The sequence below is a fragment of the Bombyx mori genome, chromosome 16 (assembly GCF_030269925.1).
Source record: "Bombyx mori chromosome 16, ASM3026992v2".
Lineage (NCBI taxonomy): Eukaryota > Metazoa > Arthropoda > Insecta > Lepidoptera > Bombycidae > Bombyx > Bombyx mori.
Genome location: NC_085122.1, coordinates 1,304,418 through 1,322,514, shown reverse-complemented (window position 1 = coordinate 1,322,514; position 18,097 = coordinate 1,304,418). Strand labels below are relative to the sequence as shown.

The 18,097-nt window shown below is 37.6% G+C and overlaps 1 protein-coding gene and 1 non-coding gene across 4 annotated transcripts; both read left to right on the top strand.

Annotated features, from left to right (window-relative positions):
- Window positions 1-10: 10 nt before the first annotated feature.
- LOC101739604 (uncharacterized) lies at window positions 11-16,603 on the top strand. 3 transcript variants are annotated; one of them, XM_062672891.1, is made up of 3 exons: window positions 6,965-7,114; window positions 11,718-11,836; window positions 15,980-16,603. In XM_062672891.1, exon 3 carries the CDS (start codon window positions 16,005-16,007, stop codon window positions 16,557-16,559), a length of 555 nt encoding a protein of 184 aa, XP_062528875.1. In that variant the 5' UTR covers window positions 6,965-7,114; window positions 11,718-11,836; window positions 15,980-16,004; the 3' UTR covers window positions 16,560-16,603. The 3 variants fall into 3 exon arrangements, with proteins under 3 accessions (XP_021205412.1, XP_012548148.1, XP_062528875.1); XM_021349737.2 differs by lacking the exons at window positions 6,965-7,114; window positions 11,718-11,836 and adding an exon at window positions 11-162; XM_012692694.4 differs by lacking the exon at window positions 11,718-11,836 and having other exon boundaries at window positions 6,917-7,114.
- Window positions 1,049-1,127, top strand: Mir745 (microRNA mir-745). Its single transcript, NR_107325.1, has one exon. It is a non-coding gene; the product is annotated as a microRNA mir-745 (primary transcript).
- Window positions 16,604-18,097: the final 1,494 nt, after the last annotated feature.

Genomic DNA, 18,097 nt, shown 5'->3' with positions numbered 1-18,097 from the left:
ATATTTGTTGACCGACGTATTGCTAACATTATAGCTTAATTAACGTTCGTTACATATTATTTCGCGGCTTTCCTTGTAGATAAAATTTGTATTTAATAACCCTCACGGCTGTTGAAAACCATCAGTCAGGCGGCCGAGGCGACGAGCGAATTTTGGCGGGAGGTATGTCGAAATTTAATTTTCATTTGCAAATATTCACGGTTTTAATATAAATGAGATTAAAAAAAAAAAAAGTTTGTGCTAATAATTGTATTTTTAATTTTTGTCTTTGTGTATGACATTGAGGTAGAGTATCATTAGAGTAGTGTCAAATTTAAATTTAATTAGGTATTCGGGAGTTAGTAAATAATATTTTATAATTTGATTTCGTAGTATTTAATTGTTTCTGTGGTTATCTATACTAATATTATAAAGAGGAAAGATTTGTTTGTTTGTTTGTTTCGAATAGGCTCCGAAACTACTGGACCGATTTGAAAAATTCTTTTTTAATTAGAAGCCGACATTGTCCCTGATGAACATAGGCTACTTTTTTTATTTTTTTTTTATTTTTTTTTTTTGGTTTCATGTGTGTTTTAATGTTTCCGAAGCGAAGCGAGGGCGGGTCGCTAGTTTGTATATATATTGGCAAATATTGAGTGTTTTTGTGTATTTGTGTGTTTGATGCAATTTTTGTTATTTCTGTATAACGGGGTACATTTAAGTATCTCAAAGTTTGTCATTAACAAAAGTGAATAAAAAACAACAGTTGTTTAAAATTATTCAAAAAGAATAAGCATTGTGGTGCCCTCCAATGTTTTTTTCAAAAATCTGTATTGAGAGCACTAGAACTGACAAAAAAAAACGAAAAATATCCGGGAACTAAAGAACGCTTAATGAATCTCCGTATTATTGAATTCACATGACCATTTTCGAATAGTTTTATGTAAAGAGGTTAGGTTATTAATTTATATTATATATAATCTATGCTATATAATCTACACTAGGTATATTAATTTTGTCTATGAATCGCGTTGGCTTCGGTCGAAGAGAATCAAAGAAGATCAAACTCTAGTTGGTTGCGGCTCATCGTGTGGCAGTTTGCTAGGTTAGAATGCCAGCTGCCTAGCGAAGGGCAACGAACAACTGAGTTTTACAACGGTAATCAACATGGTGGAAGAAGAAACAATAAGAAGATAATAAGCAAGCAATTTAAAAAAAAAACACAAGCTATACATATTATATGTCTTTGACTAAATTATGATAGTGTCGTTTTTTAAATTAAAAATATATTGAATAATCACAAGCAAAGGATTTTAGATGCGGAGCATGTTCCACATTGATTTCAGTATTTCTGAATATCGTGTAATATGTAGGTACATACGTAAAATTTTAGTACGTAGCGTATTCACGTCAAAATCAGGAGATTGGGCCTCGACGTGTCGCTCAGTAAATCCAAGGCCATGAGGTTCCACAGGCCCCGCAGAGTGCCACCTGTCGATGTCCATATCGAGGTCGGAGGCGTCCGTATCGGGGTCGGGGTGCAGTTGAAGTACCTCGGCCTCATTCTGGACAGTCGTTGGACCTTCCGTGCTCACTTTCAGAACCTGGTCTCACGTTAGTTGGGGGTGGCCGGCGCGTTAAGCCGGCTTCTGCCCAACGTCGGGAGGCCTGACCAGGTGACGCGCCGTCTCTATACGGGGCGCCTGTGTGGGGTCAGTCTCTGGCCGCGGGCGTGGCGAAGCTGCTGCAACGGCCGCAACGCACCATCGCGATCAGGGTCATCCATGGTTATCGCACCATCTCCTTTGAGGCGGCGTGTGTACTGGCTGGGACGCCGCCTTGGGTTCTGGAAGCGAAGGCGCTCGCCGCTGACTATCAGTGGCGGGCTGACCTTCGTGCCCGGGGCGTGGCGCGTCCCAGCCCTAGTGTGGTCAGAGCGCGGAGGGCCCAATCTAGGCGGTCCGTGCTGGAGTCATGGTTCAGACGACTGGCTGATACTTCGGCTGGTCGTAGGACTGCCGAGGCGATTCGCCTGGTCCTTGTGGATTGGGTGAATCGTGACAGAGGACGCCTCACTTTCCGGCTCACGCAGGTGCTTACTAGGCATGGTTGTTTCGGTGAGTTCCTGCACCGGATCACAGCCGAGCCGACGGCAGAGTGCCACCATTGTGGTTGCGACTTGGACATGGCAGAGCATACGCTCGTGGCCTGCCCCGCATGGGAGGGGTGGCGCCGTGTCCTTGTCGCAAAAATAGGAAACGACTTGTCGTTGCCGAGTGTTGTGGCATCGATGCTCGGCGACGAAGAGTCGTGGAAGGCGATGCGCGACTTGTGCGAGTGCACAATCTCGCAGAAGGAGGCAGCGGGGCGCGTGAAAGACGCACAATCCCGATGCCGTCGAGCGGGGGCCAGGGAGGCGGATCCCGCCCAAGTCCTGGCCCTCTAAGTGCTTCGGGTCCCCCTCACATGTCGGTCTCGAGACCGGCGAGGGGGACCTAAGAAGACGACGTGCAAGCTGCTCTGCACGCGTTTTACGCAAGAGCATCCGGGTGATGGAAGGCCGGCTATCCTCGACCCACGCTGGTTCTGGCCCAGGGTATTCCGTAGGATAGCTCAATCTAACCGGCGCCATCTAGGCGGTCTTCGGATAGCCTGCCGTCCGAGAGGGCTGGTGGTCGTGGCGCCGACGACCGCCGGTCCAGCGTCCCGAGGGGGAGAGTGATGGGAGAGATGTGCTTCACACTAAACGCTTCACTTTCCCCCCTTTGCCTTTTCATAAGTTCTATCTCATGCGAGGTTTGGACGTTGGTTGTTGAGCGACAGGAGGTTTTATTCCATCCCCAGTGGAGGGCGGAAGTCCGATGATTTCCTTCTGAACAAAAAAAAAGTGTATTCACCTGTGATCATAGATGGCTGCTCGGGTAGCCTAATTAAGTTGAAAAAACCATCAGGTGGACAAGAATCATTTGGAAACGAATTACACGCGGTGTACTAATCCGATGAAATATATATATACACGCACGCACACACATACATATATATGCACAAACATATACATATACATACACAAATATAAATACATATATAATATAACTAGCAGACCCGGCCACATGTTGCTGTGACTAAGATTTTTGTTTCTAAATAACACGCGGCCGGCTATGCTAATACCAAAAATTAACAAAGTAAGAACAATTGGAATAAACTGTTTTGCGTTTACTACGAAATAAATTTCCTCAGCAACACGTGGTGTTTATGTCATTAAATTGTAGCTTATGTGAATCGTTAGTATTTTTAACACAGCGCCATCTATGAGATATTAATGTCAGACAGTATTACAATTGAGGCCTATAAAATCAAAGGCAGCCAAACGCCATAATGTCGTGAGACGGATTAACAATGGCCCTATTTTGTTTAGTTAATTGGACACGCTTTAGTGTTTTCATGTTATAACAAATGCAGCTAAATCTCTTATAAATTCAGTTCAAAAATTTTATTTTTACTCAGTACAAGTACTAATAAACAAAGTTTTATCATTTAAAATTCAGATTAGTAGTAATATTCTCATTCTTTATAAATCTGTTTTAAAGTAAAGACTATTGTAGCTATCTGAACAAAGTTATTTCAGCGTGTTGCTAAAACTGGCCTTAGCAAGAGCAGTACTTCGATGGATCGGGAGGATCCGTAATGACGTGTTTAGGGACGATTTTTGTAGTTTACTTGAATATTTGACAGACTTGGATTTAGCAGCCTTTGATTTTATAGGCCTCAATTGTCTGTAAAAACTACTAAAAACTGATTTAACATAGGAAATAATTTTATTGTTAATTAATAAATATTGCGACCATTAATCGAAATAAAAACCATCCTATGTTGTTAACATAGTTGGATAGACGAAGTTGGAACAAAACACATATTTAAAAAAAAAGTTAAAATCGGTTCAGTAGTTTAGGTGTCCATCGCGGACAAACAACGTGACACGTAATTTATATATATATAGTAAGATCCTCCTCCTCCGTGCGTCGTATTCCTCAGTTCTGAGGGTCGTGACCTTTACGGAGCACTTTTGTTAAGACTATGTTCCTCCATTCACTCCTGTCCTCCGCACAGTGGATAGCGACTTTGATGCTGGAGTCCAAAATCGTCTTAATCTGATCGGACCAGCGCATGGGACCACGTCCCCTAGGCCTCTTTCCTTCCACTTTGCCGGTGATGAGAAGTCTTTCGAGATTGTAGCCCTTTTTCCTCGCAACGTGACCGAAAAACTCTAAGATCCTACGTAGGCAAATGGTGGAGAGTCTTAAGGAGATGCCTAGTTCTTCCAGGATTGAATCGTTTGTCCGATGCGTCGTCCAGGGAATCGGCAGTATTATATAGTAAGATAATCTATGGTAATAATGGGCTGTAGATGGCGGCGGTCCCGATAAGGGATTTATCGGAGAGTTCTTCATAGATTTACGAATGGAGTTGAGATCTTGACTCTCGCGTACCACGTTACTCCAATAGCTAGCCCAAGGAAGCGAGATTGTAATATTCAGTAGGCAGCGGCTTGGCTCGGTAGGCAGCGGCTTGGCTCTGCCCCTGGCATTGCTGAAGTCCATGGGCGACGGTAACCACTCACCATCAGGTGGGCCGTATGCCCGTCTGCCTACAAAGGCAATAAAAAAAAATAAAAAAAAAAAAAAAATTTATAAGTTAAGCAATCAACTCTAACAACGAACCTAAAACTAAAAATGTCTTCATGATAAATTGCAGATTCAAAAAATATGACATTATTAAACTATTCCGCGTGAATTCTTACATAGCGTTTAATGTTAACATCAGGGTAATGAGTTTATTTACGGTTCGACTTTGCGTATAGTCCATTTACATTCTTTTTTTTTTCATTTACGATTTTGCATTTTAGGTATTTTATTTTATAACGTAAGTCTTGTCTATAGTTTATGTTACATTGTAATTGTATTGTAAAAACACTATAGAAAATATATAAAAAATAAACTATAGAAATAATAAAATAAAAATAAAAACTATAGAATCGATCGCAGCTATTTGGCTTATAAGACCTGACATTTCTCTAGAAAATTTATAATGAAATGTGATAGTGAACATTAAAAATGCGAGACTTGCCCGATCAATGACCGCGACGTGTAGACGCTGGCCTTGTACTGGACAAGCTTTTTATGGACTACGGGCTGCAGAAGACTATAATTGCAGAGGTCTGATCAAAATTTATCTGTTTATATCAAGTATTCGCCCTGTTTTTTTTTGCAATGTCAATTTCTTCGTCGGCCATGTTACAATCTTATATTTTTTTATAGCTTTAATGGGTGGACTAGCTCACAGCCCAACTGGTTTTAAGTGGTAACCGCATCTACAACGTAAATGCCGCCACCCACCTCGAGACATGAGTTGTAAGGTCTCAGTTTTACCAGTACAACGGCTGCCCCACCTTGCAAACCAAACTGCTAGGTAGGGTACTGGTACCTTAGACCCTTGCGGACTGATAAGACGTCCTACAACCAGTAAAATAATGTTGCTAGATCAAAATTTCAGTTTTAAGTTATTCCTTTGGATTTGTATTTTTTTTTATGTGTACCATAGTAGAGCAATAATTAGGTATACGTACTTGTTGACCAGGATAGCGACATCGTTATGAACAATTGGAACTCATCCATCATTATCATGTAAAGTTTTCTATCTGCGTTCTGATTTTATGTGTGCTTGATTGGTAGCCGGTTAAAAAGACTTGATGTGTGAGGTCAATTGACCTTACTAATGTAATTACGGCTTAGCTGGACTAATGAGGTTTGAAGTATCGGGAACTAGTAACAACTGTCCTACCCTTCAAAGTAGATCGCCTGATAGCTTTAGATTGGCAGAAATAGGCATTTCACTAGGATTATACGTCTAAGTAGCTTCATAATTAAGACCTTTTATTTTGGTAAATAAGATCTGACGGATTTGGCTGCTTCCATAGTGTTTTTAAAATGATGACGTCGGTGCCGCTGACTCCATTCTCTGAAACATTATTTTCATTGCCTTCCATAAAACAGTAATTAGCCGTGTGTGTCAACAAATATGAACAACCGTCTGCTTACAATAATGTTTATTTGAAATTAAAAGTTTTGTAACAATAAAATGGAATGTACATATTATTATATTATTATTATTATTATTAATACTTTATTTCAGTTTTTTTTTTAAAACCATAACATTTTGTTAGTAGTAATTACTTATATCTATGTTAGTGACTTAAAAAATCTAACACATAACTATCATTATATATATACATTTTATACCATTACATTTTTTATTTTATTTTTTCTCCTTCCAAGTGCCTATATGTAATTATTTCTAATGCTACAATTATATTAATTATACTGAAGTAAACTATGTAGTAATGTGAATAGATATCTAAGTTGTGTATGTGTAAGTACATAATTACACTATTCTTTTAATTTATATTTAAATTAATTTTAGTTCCTTATGAGCTACATTCAAAACTTAATTATGTTAAGTATGTTGAATATTGAGGTAAGCTCCAATTATATATTGCTATGAAGAAAAAAAAGATTTTGTGCCTTAATTCAAGAAGGTCACAGTTTTTTTCTGATTCCCTATTCTCTTCTATCGAGCTCAATCATGCAAGTAGATTGGGTTCGTGCCTGTACCAGCCCACGCTGTTGCAACGCTAATGTACAAATTATATTTAAAAATGTAACATTTTTATTGTAATATTTTTTTATCTTTGACTTTCAGAATGACATTAATGTTCACATAATCATGCATTTTAAAAACAAAACTCTACAATTAAAAAATCCGTACTTTATCTTTTACATCCGTTACTTGAAACAAGACTTTTAAATTATGTGAAAACATTGTTAAATTATTGTAATATGACAGCCAAAAAAAAATCACACGCCCCTCCCTTTCTTAAGGTTGAATGTGCTAGTTGTCTTTGCCTTCATCTCAGTCGTTTATGCCGTTTGGCGCGAAAAATACCAATCGTATGAAAATTAGCAAATTTTTTCATTCATTTTATCTCGTTATAAATAGTTTTAAATAAGTTGTCGATTCTGTATTCGTCTTGTTTGTGTCTTGTGAAACGCTTGTGAGTGCACAACAATATAATGTATAGGTTAGTTCGAGTTTATTTTTTATTAGTAAATAAATTTTAAGAATAGATTTTAAGACTAGTTAGATTATTAGATTAGTTGTTAGAACAAACAATCGTGAAGTATTATTTCAAGTCAGTATTTAAAATATTTCCTATCATGACCATAAGTTTTCTTAAACTATATTTCACCAAAAGTAAATTAACATACAATATATTTTTTTATTAAATTTTTGCGGCGTATACTCCGATTTTTGTACTAAATTACGGAATTACGATTGCTAACGGCGCTACAATTAATTGCTTATTTAAACAAAATTGTACTTATATTTAAATAAGAAAATACTTAATTAACGTGCGTAATTACATATGTACCTACGTAAATAATTTTAATATTATTTGCACGTACATAAAATTTATGTCACGTACGTGAATCATAGTTCAATTATAACGCTTATAATGTAATTATTTTTAAGGATAAACCACATATAAAAAAACCAGATGTATAATTCTGAAACCTATATAACAATATATAGCCGTCACAGACTAGCATTAACCATCTTAAAAATGATCCTAATAATTGTATTGGGACATTTTTTTTATATTGTTATACATATTGAAAACTCCATAGGAACTACTTAAAGATTAATTAATCACAAATTAGGACAATTAACTAGTTGATTTTCAACAATTTATGACTATAAATGGCGACAATTTTTTTTTAATTGCCTTTAAAGGCAGACGAAGTCTAATGGACGTCAGCAATGCCAGGGTCAGAGTCAAGCCGCTGTCTACCATTAGACTAGTAAATATTTATTCAAAACGGTTTCACAAATTCAGCTTCAAATCGATATAGAATATTAATATTGCCTTAAACCCGATATCTTATATGGTAGGCAGCGGCTTGGCTCTGTCCCTGGCAGACGTTATGTCAGTCACCCTGCATGGATGTCAGCACGTGCGACGGTAACCACTCACCATCGGGTGGGCCGTATGCTCGTCTGCCTACACGGGCAATAAAAAAAATCTTATAAATAGAGATAAAGTAACATAAAAAAGCCCATAAAAAAATTAATAATCCAAGAGAGCTTGCTGCTTACTGGTGGTAAGACCTCATGTGAGTCCGCACGGGTAGGTACCACCACCCCGCCTATTTCTGCCGTGAAGCAGTAATGCGTTTCGGCTTGAAGGGCGGGGCAGCCGTTGTAACTATACTGAGACCTTAGAATTTATATCTCAAGGTGGGTGGCGCATTTGCGTTGTAAATGTCTATGGCTCCAGTAACCACTTAACACCAGGTGGGCTGTGAGCTCGTCCACCAATCTAAGCAATAAAGAAAAAAAGAACTTTCCGGAAACAATTTGCGACAACGCTTTACAACAAGTTCGTTGTCAACAACGTTGAAATCCAATAAAGTATTTGATGGCAACCTTAAACTCTATAAAAAGCATACGATTGTCTTGTAACAATGACGCGGGAACCGGGCGATAACAATTATTTGATATCGCGATGTATATACAAATTAAAAATCTAAAATGCACGCGCTGTTCGTTCATTGTTATTGTAAATTTTATCATTTTAACAGGGTTAGTGCTATGCGTGCCTTTCAATTAAGCCATATCAGCGTATTTTAGTTTTCCTGAACTCCGTGTCCGGGTCTGGATATCATCATTTTTGTTCTCCCTCCCTGTTCTAGTGACCTAAAGGCGTCATGCCAGATTCACCGAGTGAGTAGGTGAGCTCTCGGGATTCTAACCTGACGAATATCACACTGACAGACACTGACACACGCTGACACAATATCATGTAATATCGTAGTCTAATATAGTTTTATCACTGTATATAAAGTCCGATTTAAAAAGCGGGACAGTAGTTAAAGCGTGTTATAATACATTTAGGTATTATATATATTTATCAGAATAAAGCTTCTCGTTTCGAGAAGGGTCCACGCATTCACATTGGGATGTAGACTATTGCGTCAATCTAGAGATTTAATTTTATGATCTACAACTAATTCTATACTAAGCCATAGTTCTTCCACTGCTAGACAGGCCTGCCTCTAGAGTCGCCATAAATGGGCCTGTCCGCATCCAATGGATTCCCTCGACCAGGTCATCTGACCTCCTCTTATCATCGACGTACTGATACTCAACACAAGCATGTCAATAAGATCTAAGTCAACGTCGCTTTTCTAAAATACCCTTAATTTGGTTCGTCGGATAAAAACGGAAATTATAAATAATAGTTTTAAAAAACTAATAAAATACGCTTTTATAGAAAATCCAACTAAAAAATAGAATTTTTTTTTTTACTAAATTTCAATTAAAAATAGTGTAAGAAAAAATGATTTTATTGTAAAAAAGCGTGGGGTGCTTTACAGGATATTATCAAAATAGCCCTTCTACTCATGTCTGTTCATAAAATATTTATAACTATTGATACCATGCACCCCACACTATTTTTAATTCAAATTTATTATAATTTATTTTCTGTTTTTTAGTTGGATTTTCTATAAAAGCGTATTTTGTTACCTAGTTTTTTTTAAACTATTATTTATTTTTCATTTTTTAGTTGAATTTAAATTTTTTCAATATATTTTTTTAGTATTGAATTGTCATCGGTCCTTAATAAGTATACCAAATTTCGAGTTAATCCGACGTTTTGAAGGTGGTCAAAATCATGTTCAAAGATTCCGTTACAAACATACATACTTACGTCTGAAGCTAATAAAAGCATATTAAAAACGAATAAGGAAGAATTGCATGGAAAAAACCACCTATTAAATATTTACAAAAAAACAAACAAAAACCAGGAGCTAATTAATGATTGAATTAATCACTAATTACTGTTATAACGTTTATAACGAACAATGGGTAGGAACTAAGCTTTATCAACGTGAAATCTGATGGTAGAATAATTAAATGAATTAAAAAACTAACAGCTTATGCTTAGTTGGATTGCTTTTGGTAATAGTGAGATTATTTGTCTATGAACTTGATGTCTCAAGTTAATCTCAACCTGAGGCACACTGTTGTAGAAGGCATTGAGACAATGTCGGGACGAAAATGTTCTTGCACATATTTCGAATAAAGAAAAACTGGATCATTTTTGTCGTAGCGCCAGCCTCCTTGGAGCGAAAGTCGTAGACCGACCAATGAGAAAGGTCTTTACAAGTGACGAAATTGTATAAAAGATACTTGAAATTCACCCACAGTATAAAAATCTTCAGAATTATGCCATTCTCGCGCGAGATAATCCTATATATCGTTCCCTCGCTGCTGAGGATCGCGACAACATGTGACGTTCTTCCACTGTGCTCGATCATGGGTGGCATGTACTGCATGGTACAGACTACCACCAAGTGCTTCTCTTGCTAGATCGGCCCAAATGGTTAGATGAGGCTTCAGCAACCTAGGAGCCCAAATAGCCCCTAAAAGGCCTGGGGCAGAAGGCAAGGGGAAACCAATGCACTATTTTCCCAAGAAAACTACATGAATAGATTACTTAATGAGAATAGATAATCCTTTAGATGCACGTTATATTACAATACCTATTTTTAATGTCGTCTTATCGTTTGATCTAGTTTGAATGGCGCTAAAAAACTTCAAGAATAAATTGTGTTTTGTTAATATATTCGAAAGACATCTGAAGGAAGGAAGGAAGTAGGAGCACCCTTTTAGCGTTTCATTAGAAACGTACTATGGATTCAGAGGCTTTGAAAATCGTTCTTGACGGTCAGCGGAATTAAAAATTAGTCTTTTAACTTTTTTTTTTATTGCTTGCATGGGTGGACGAGCTCACAGCCCACCTGGTGGTTAAGTAGTTACGGGAGCCCATAGACATCTACAACGTAAATGCGCCATCCACCTTAAGATATAAGTTCTAAGGTCTCAGCATAGTTACAACGGATGCCCCATCCTTCAAACTGAAACGCATTACTGCTTCACGGCAGAAATGACTTTGCTGACCACTTGACATAATGCGCTGATGATGAGCCCAATTCTAGAATATAACCTTTGCTAGTTGCATAATATACGCGTTAATATCGTGTCAGACTAGCTTACGTGACAAAATCTTACACAAATTATGAATTCATGAATAAATCATTTAAAAATGAAAAACCATCATTACAAAAAAAACAATGTGTCGCGAAAGTTCGAGTTGAAGTTAGACGACAATGGCGGGTCAGGGTTGACAAATGTTTGCGTTACCTAACAAATGATACTCTTAATGTAATCATGAAAGGAAAATACATGAAATACATTTTGCGGTAGGCAGCGTCTTGGCATTGCTGAAGTCCTTGGGCGACCGTAACCACTCACCATCAGGTGGGCCGTATGCTCGTCTGCCTATACGGCAATAAAAAAAAGCCATTACTAATTTTGTGCCTGAAACTCACAGTCATTATAAAATGATTTCCGCTGTTTCCTGTACCTCCCTCACAGAGCGCGGCCACGAAAACGGCTTAGATTAAATCGTAAAAGTGATTTTAATTATCAGCCAATACGTTGATTTTCGTTTATAAGCGATTAAATATCAAGAAAACAATATAAATTTTTAACTTCAAATCCAATTTGATAAATTTCAAATTTAATTTTATAAACATTAAATTCAATTTCTATTCCAGGGTTAGAATTATTTTAATTATTCTTTTCAAATTAACAAAACTAAACAACGAAAATAAGAAGAAATCGCAAAAAATACACGACTTGAAAACACGTATTATGTATGAATACATTACAATGTGTAAGTATATTACCTTCTCGCGTCGTTTCTTCACTGCTGAGGTTCGTGACATTTTGACAGGATTCTACGTCTTGCAATGTTCCTCCAGCGACTCCGATATTTACGAAAAGTACTCGCGTACTCTTAATAAACACTAGTACTACTCGCCCTCTTCGCTGTGCATTTAAAATTAACATTATTATTTATTGTCATCATATAAATATTAGCCTTTGGGGCTTACGACAAAGGGAAGATCTTCCACCGAGCGGGTGATATTGCTCGGTAGACTGACGGTCCGAATGTTGTTATTCGGAACTTGTATATATGCGCTTTATCTTGAAAATGTCGTAAGCGAGATTCAGGCATCTGTCAATTATCTTGCGTTGTATGATGGCTACCCGCCACAAGCCAATCCATTAAGTACATGTATTTTCTACATGGATACCAAGTTTCTAGTCAAGTACCAAGTTCAAGTAGTTATAACGGAACATCCGTAAAAACCACTGTACATTTATATATTAGTATAGATAAGTATTGCCTCTCAATGAAAGCGACACGACCGTGACGGGTCAATCAGTCTTCATATATCACACATGTATTCGTAACATTACTACATCGCTACTAATTAGGTTGACACTGGGCGCCGCGATATTGTCATTTGCATGTTTTCGACAATAATACAATTTTATTGTTAGCACGTTAAATGCGGTCTCGTTTAGACGAGAATATACTTATTAATATAATAAATTTACAATGAATATTAATGTCGAAGAATAACAAATTAGCTGTCCTTGGTCAAAAAAGCGTTCGACATGCGAACTATGCCCTTAGACACAGCCTACTGAGTTTCTCGCCGGATCTTCTCAGTGGGTCGCGATTCCGATCCGGTAGCAGATTCAGCGAAGCACTGCTCTTGCTAGGGCTACGGTTAGAAATTCTCTCAAGTTGAGCTACATAATTAACCTACCCGTTTGAACTTAGCTAGAATAGGCCCTTAGGCTACCAGTGAATTGGTAGGGGAAAAAAGATAATCTCAAACAATTCCTTAGATAAGAACACTTACAATGCAGAATACCTCTATAAAATGCAGAGAGACTGGTGGTTTAAGCTGGTGGATTTAAATATGTTAGAATGCTGGTGGTAGGACCTCTTGTGAGTCCGCGCGGGTGGGTACCACCACCCTGCCTATTTCTGCCGTGAAGCAGTAATGCGTTTCGGTTTGAAGAGTAGGGCTGCCGTTGTGACTATATTTGAGACCTTAGAACTTATATCTCAAGGTGGGTGGCGCATTTACGTTGTGGATTTCTATGGGGTTCAGTAACCACTTAACACCAGGTGGGCTGTGAGCTCGTCCACCCAACTAAGCAATAAAAAAAAGAACCTAAGCTACATTTTGGTTAGGCAGTTCCCGTCCAAGTGTAGCTGGAATAGCTACAACCAGCTAATAGGAATAGGACCACCGAATAGGATTTAAAAATTTTTTTTAGGCGGTTTGCTTGGAGTTCACACATATCAGCCTATGCACCATATCCGGGACCATCGCATCGTTAATATAGCGGTTTTGCTTCCACTAAAGACATACGTTGGTTTGGAACAATTAAGCCAGCGCAGATATCATTTCACCAGTTTACAGGGTTCGCAACCACTTATGAATGATTTAAAAAAATAAACATGTACTTCCAATAGTAATTGTATGAAGGTTGAAAGAAGGAAGGTTGACTTCTACATTATTTTATTCCGAGTTTAAATTTGTAAAAATTGCACGTCTTACATATTTTTAAACAACTTCAAATAAAAAGAGGAGGTTCTGAATTCTAGGCGGTATTTTTTTATTATTATTGTGCTTACGTACTTACCAACCAAGGATGTCCAACATTGTCTATAGTTAACTAATGACTTACGTTTTTTTTTACATTGTCATAGAATTACCATATTTTTTTTAATGGTAACCTTAAGAATCTACTTATTTACCACAATGAAATTAATTAGTACCTGTAATTTGGTTGTCTCCTATTAGTAGATGTTTGAATGTGACCTTTACAAATTGGTCAACAACTGAATCCCGGCTTCCATTAGAACAAGGTCGCTTTTAGTAAGTAAACAAGATTACGATGACATACATTTAACTATAACTAGAGGTCCCGCAGTAGTCGAAATTCGACTATAATTAATTGGAATTGTAAGTTTGCACACTATTATGATTGTATTTTATACTTCTATAATCGCAAATTTCTCCAAGACTACACTATAAAAAATATTAACAAAGACAAACAATGTTTAATCTATTCTCAATTTGACAATAGACGCCAAGAACAGAAGTTTGACAATAAATAGTATGCATGCGTGTGTGCGTCAAATACATGGTGTGTGGTGTGTGTAATGTTTTCTTTATTGATTTAATGTATCTTTTATACATTATTTTTAAAAAATATAAGCATTGTGCACTTCTTCTCTATATTCTCTATAAGTGTGGAAAATTTCATACTCCTCCGTCCGCGCAATTTCCGTAAAAAGGGATACAAAGTTTTTGCTTCACGTATTATTATATAATACCTAATTTTAAAGCATTCTGCAAAAAAAATATCTAAGATGGGTGACCGCACACTTATCTCCTCTGGTTGTATTGTCATTGGAGTCCATGGACATAACTATCACTACTACCTACCCTTCAAAACTGAACGCGTTACTGCTCCACGACGGAAACAGGCAGGGTGGTGGTACCTACCCGTGAGGGTTCACAAGATACTAATAGTAATTAGTACAAGTTTAATATATTTGAGGGTTTCATTTTAATTCCAAAATATTGTTCCTTCTCCGTTGAAGTTATCGGTGAGCGTGTGGTACTTAACCCACAGACACAGCCCATTGAGTTTCTCGCCGGATCTTCTTAATGGGTCGCGTTTTCGATCCGGTGGTAGATTCAGCGAAGCACTGCTCTTGCTAGGGCCAGTATTAGCAACACCTCCGGTTTGAACCCCAAGAGCTCACCTACACACTAGGGTAACACTGATATAGCCTCTCAAGGCTATCGGCATAGGTAGGATAAAAAAAATGTATTAATCCGTTACCTCTCCCGGCTAAGCCCCGTGGGCTTGCCTACCCATTCGGTAAAGCTCTTATTTATAACTATAATATAATTAGTATAACCCCTCGAGGTTACAAGCAGAAGATTTCATAGGCTTAGCTCTGCCCCTGGCATTGCCGACGACTATATGTGACAGTAACCACTCACCATCAGGTGGGCCATATGTTCGTCTGCCTACAAGGGCCATAAAAAAGGTAGGAAATAAATTAGCTTCTGTTATAATTATTGGTACCTGCTCGCGGGATTTGAATACCCGATGGTGTCGCATCGCTCATTACGAGTACACGCGTCTTAGCGTAAAGTTAAAAAAACCTAATGTTAAAAAAACTAAAAAAAAAACTACTTAATGGTATTAAAAAAATAGAAAAAAAAAACTTAATGGTCACATTCCTAATGTCACCGGACGACAATAATAATACCGTTACGCCAAAAAATATATTATAGATAAAAAAAGGCATTATTAATCTCTCACATTTTTAATAGGTCGATAACCTGATTACAAAACAGCTCGACATAAACAAATGGGGTCAAAGACTCCGATGAACATTTTCCAATAACATTTTTTTAAAACAAAACTAGAATTTATATGTATTCAATATTTTTTCAAATTAGTTTGGTGTCGTTAAACCGCGGAACTGGTTTGTAAAGTAAAAACGTGTCTTCATAGACATGTAGATGTTTATTTATTAAAAATCGGGTTCATTGTATTGCGTAACTGTGTGTTTATTGATTGATAATCGATACGGGAATTCTATTAATAAATCACAGACGTCGGTTTTTTTATTGCTTAGATAGGAGGACGAGCTCACGGCCCGCCTGGTGTTAAATGGTTACTGGAGCCCATAGACATTTACAACGTAAGTGCGCCACCCACCTTGAGATATAAGTTCTAAGGTCTCAAGTATAGTCACAACGGCTGTCCCACCCTTCGAACCGAAACGCAATACTGCTTCACGGCAAAAATAGGCGGGGGGGTGGGACCTACCCGTACGGACTCACGCGAGGTCCTACCATCAGTTTATATATTATAAAAAAAATACTAATTCATTAATCTGACTTAAATCAAATTCCATTTCCAGATACTTACTACCACTATTATTTTTGATGTCGGCAACACCAGCGCCGCAGAGCAAAGCTGACATAACATACTTCAAACTCCAGCCGGTCATCAAGCAATCAGACCTTCAACAGACAGAATCGAGGATCGAAAACTTGCCGTTAACGATACCGGGTAATGCGAGCATCAATAACGTCAGCATCTCGCAGTCGACCACGGCCGCGTCGATTCCGGCAGAAACTACCGCGGCTGTCACCGTGACAGACGTCAAATCTGACGTTGACAGTCGAGGGGCACAATCAAACCAGACTGACAGGAGAGTTAAAGAGGAACACGACTTAACAACGGCCGACTACGAAACGACCTTAGCACAATCGGATATAACTGAGAAATACGTTGACCTTATAGACGTGGAACCAGTGAAGCACGTGTCCAAATTCGTGGCTCTGTCGAAGTTCGGCGGCAGAACGACAAATCACATCGAAACGTCCGGCAAGAGGCGGTTCAGATCGAGATGCAGATGCGAAAAGATCTGGAACTGCCCTAAGCTTCAGATAAGCGTGCCTAGATGCCCTGAAGAACAATTTTTGTGTTGTTTCTAATTTATTATAAAATTAAAACATCGCCCACCGATCTCGTTTATAAATGACCTTTTATTTACGCACCACGATAAATACCTTACGGGATGAATACATGTTTTATCTGCATTCTGTGTGCTTAGTGCAGGCTTTTTAACGTATTCGATAGCGTAAAAGTTAAATCATATTTGTATGGAGTATGGAGTTGGAACGATTGCCTACGTTTGCCGCTAGAGGTGCTGTTCGAATTGCATACTTTGAGTTACTTTTACGTTATCGAGAACGTTAAAAAACTCACACTAAGCACACAGACGTATATGATAACGCATGCGTGAGTGTAATTGGGTAATATCAATTTAATTCATTTACGCTTTCACACATATAGAGCTATAGAAAATACCTCATATACATTTTAAAGGCCAAAAATACGTTCAATTAAGTCGATGCAAAAGATCGACGCTGACGTAGAGGAATCGCGTACAAATATAGCGCACGTTTCATTGAAAATGTAAAGTAAATTAGTGGGTTACAGATTCTGGGGAAAGGAAGCCATATTGCGTTGATTATTTTAGGCAATAGAATACCGGACACATCTAAATTGTTTTTTTTATTAGCTGCATTAACTTTGTGACGTCATTTGGGGCCAAAATCGACATCAGACATTGCGACTATTGATTGATGTTTTGTTTGACGTGATAAAAATTTGTTTGATGAATGAAAGAATGAGATAATTTAGTTAAAGTTGCCTAAAATTATTGTTGGAGTTTCAAATAAATGTTCATCGAAGGGGTGAAACGATATTTGCTTTAAGCAACATTTTTTTCCATTTAGAGTAAAAAATTTGGAAAAAATATCATACCAAAAAAAAAAAAACATGTGTGCAATTCACACGTGGTAGAAGTGAAACCTTCCAAAATTAAAATACAATTATCCTAAACGTCTTAAGTATATGTAAAATTTTGTCATTAGTAAATAATTGTAAGGTAGCGCCCTCTGTGAATTGATATTTTAATTTCACGTATAATCCTAAATTAAAATTCACTACAAGAGCTTTCATACACACGTTAGTATTAAAAAATCTCACAGATGGCGCTGTATTAAATAGTATGTATATTTCTGTCTCGTTCTTTGCTGGCTTCATCCTACACATTATTGTATTTGTGTCTCTTACCTGTCGTTTTTTCCGTTGCATCCGGTTTGAAATCACAACGATTCTAAAGAAGTTTTCACTTCAAAAACATCTTCAGCTATTTGAATGGAGTAAACTTAATTGAAGTTCAATTAAAAACATCGAACTGTTGATGCTAATACCAAATAAAACTAACGTTTAATTACAAAGATAAATGTCGCTTACAGCAAAAGCCTTTCACCCCGCGACATTACTGTTATGCAAATTCTGATCGTACTCATTTCAAATTCATTACAGCGAATTGTTTGTCTTATTTTTAGTGTCCGGTTGCTTACTGTGTTGTAGTTTAAGTATGTATCTATTGTAGTATATACGACCGACAGTGTGGAAATAAGAATCATCTAACTCTAAAATCCCAATCAACGGCACCTAA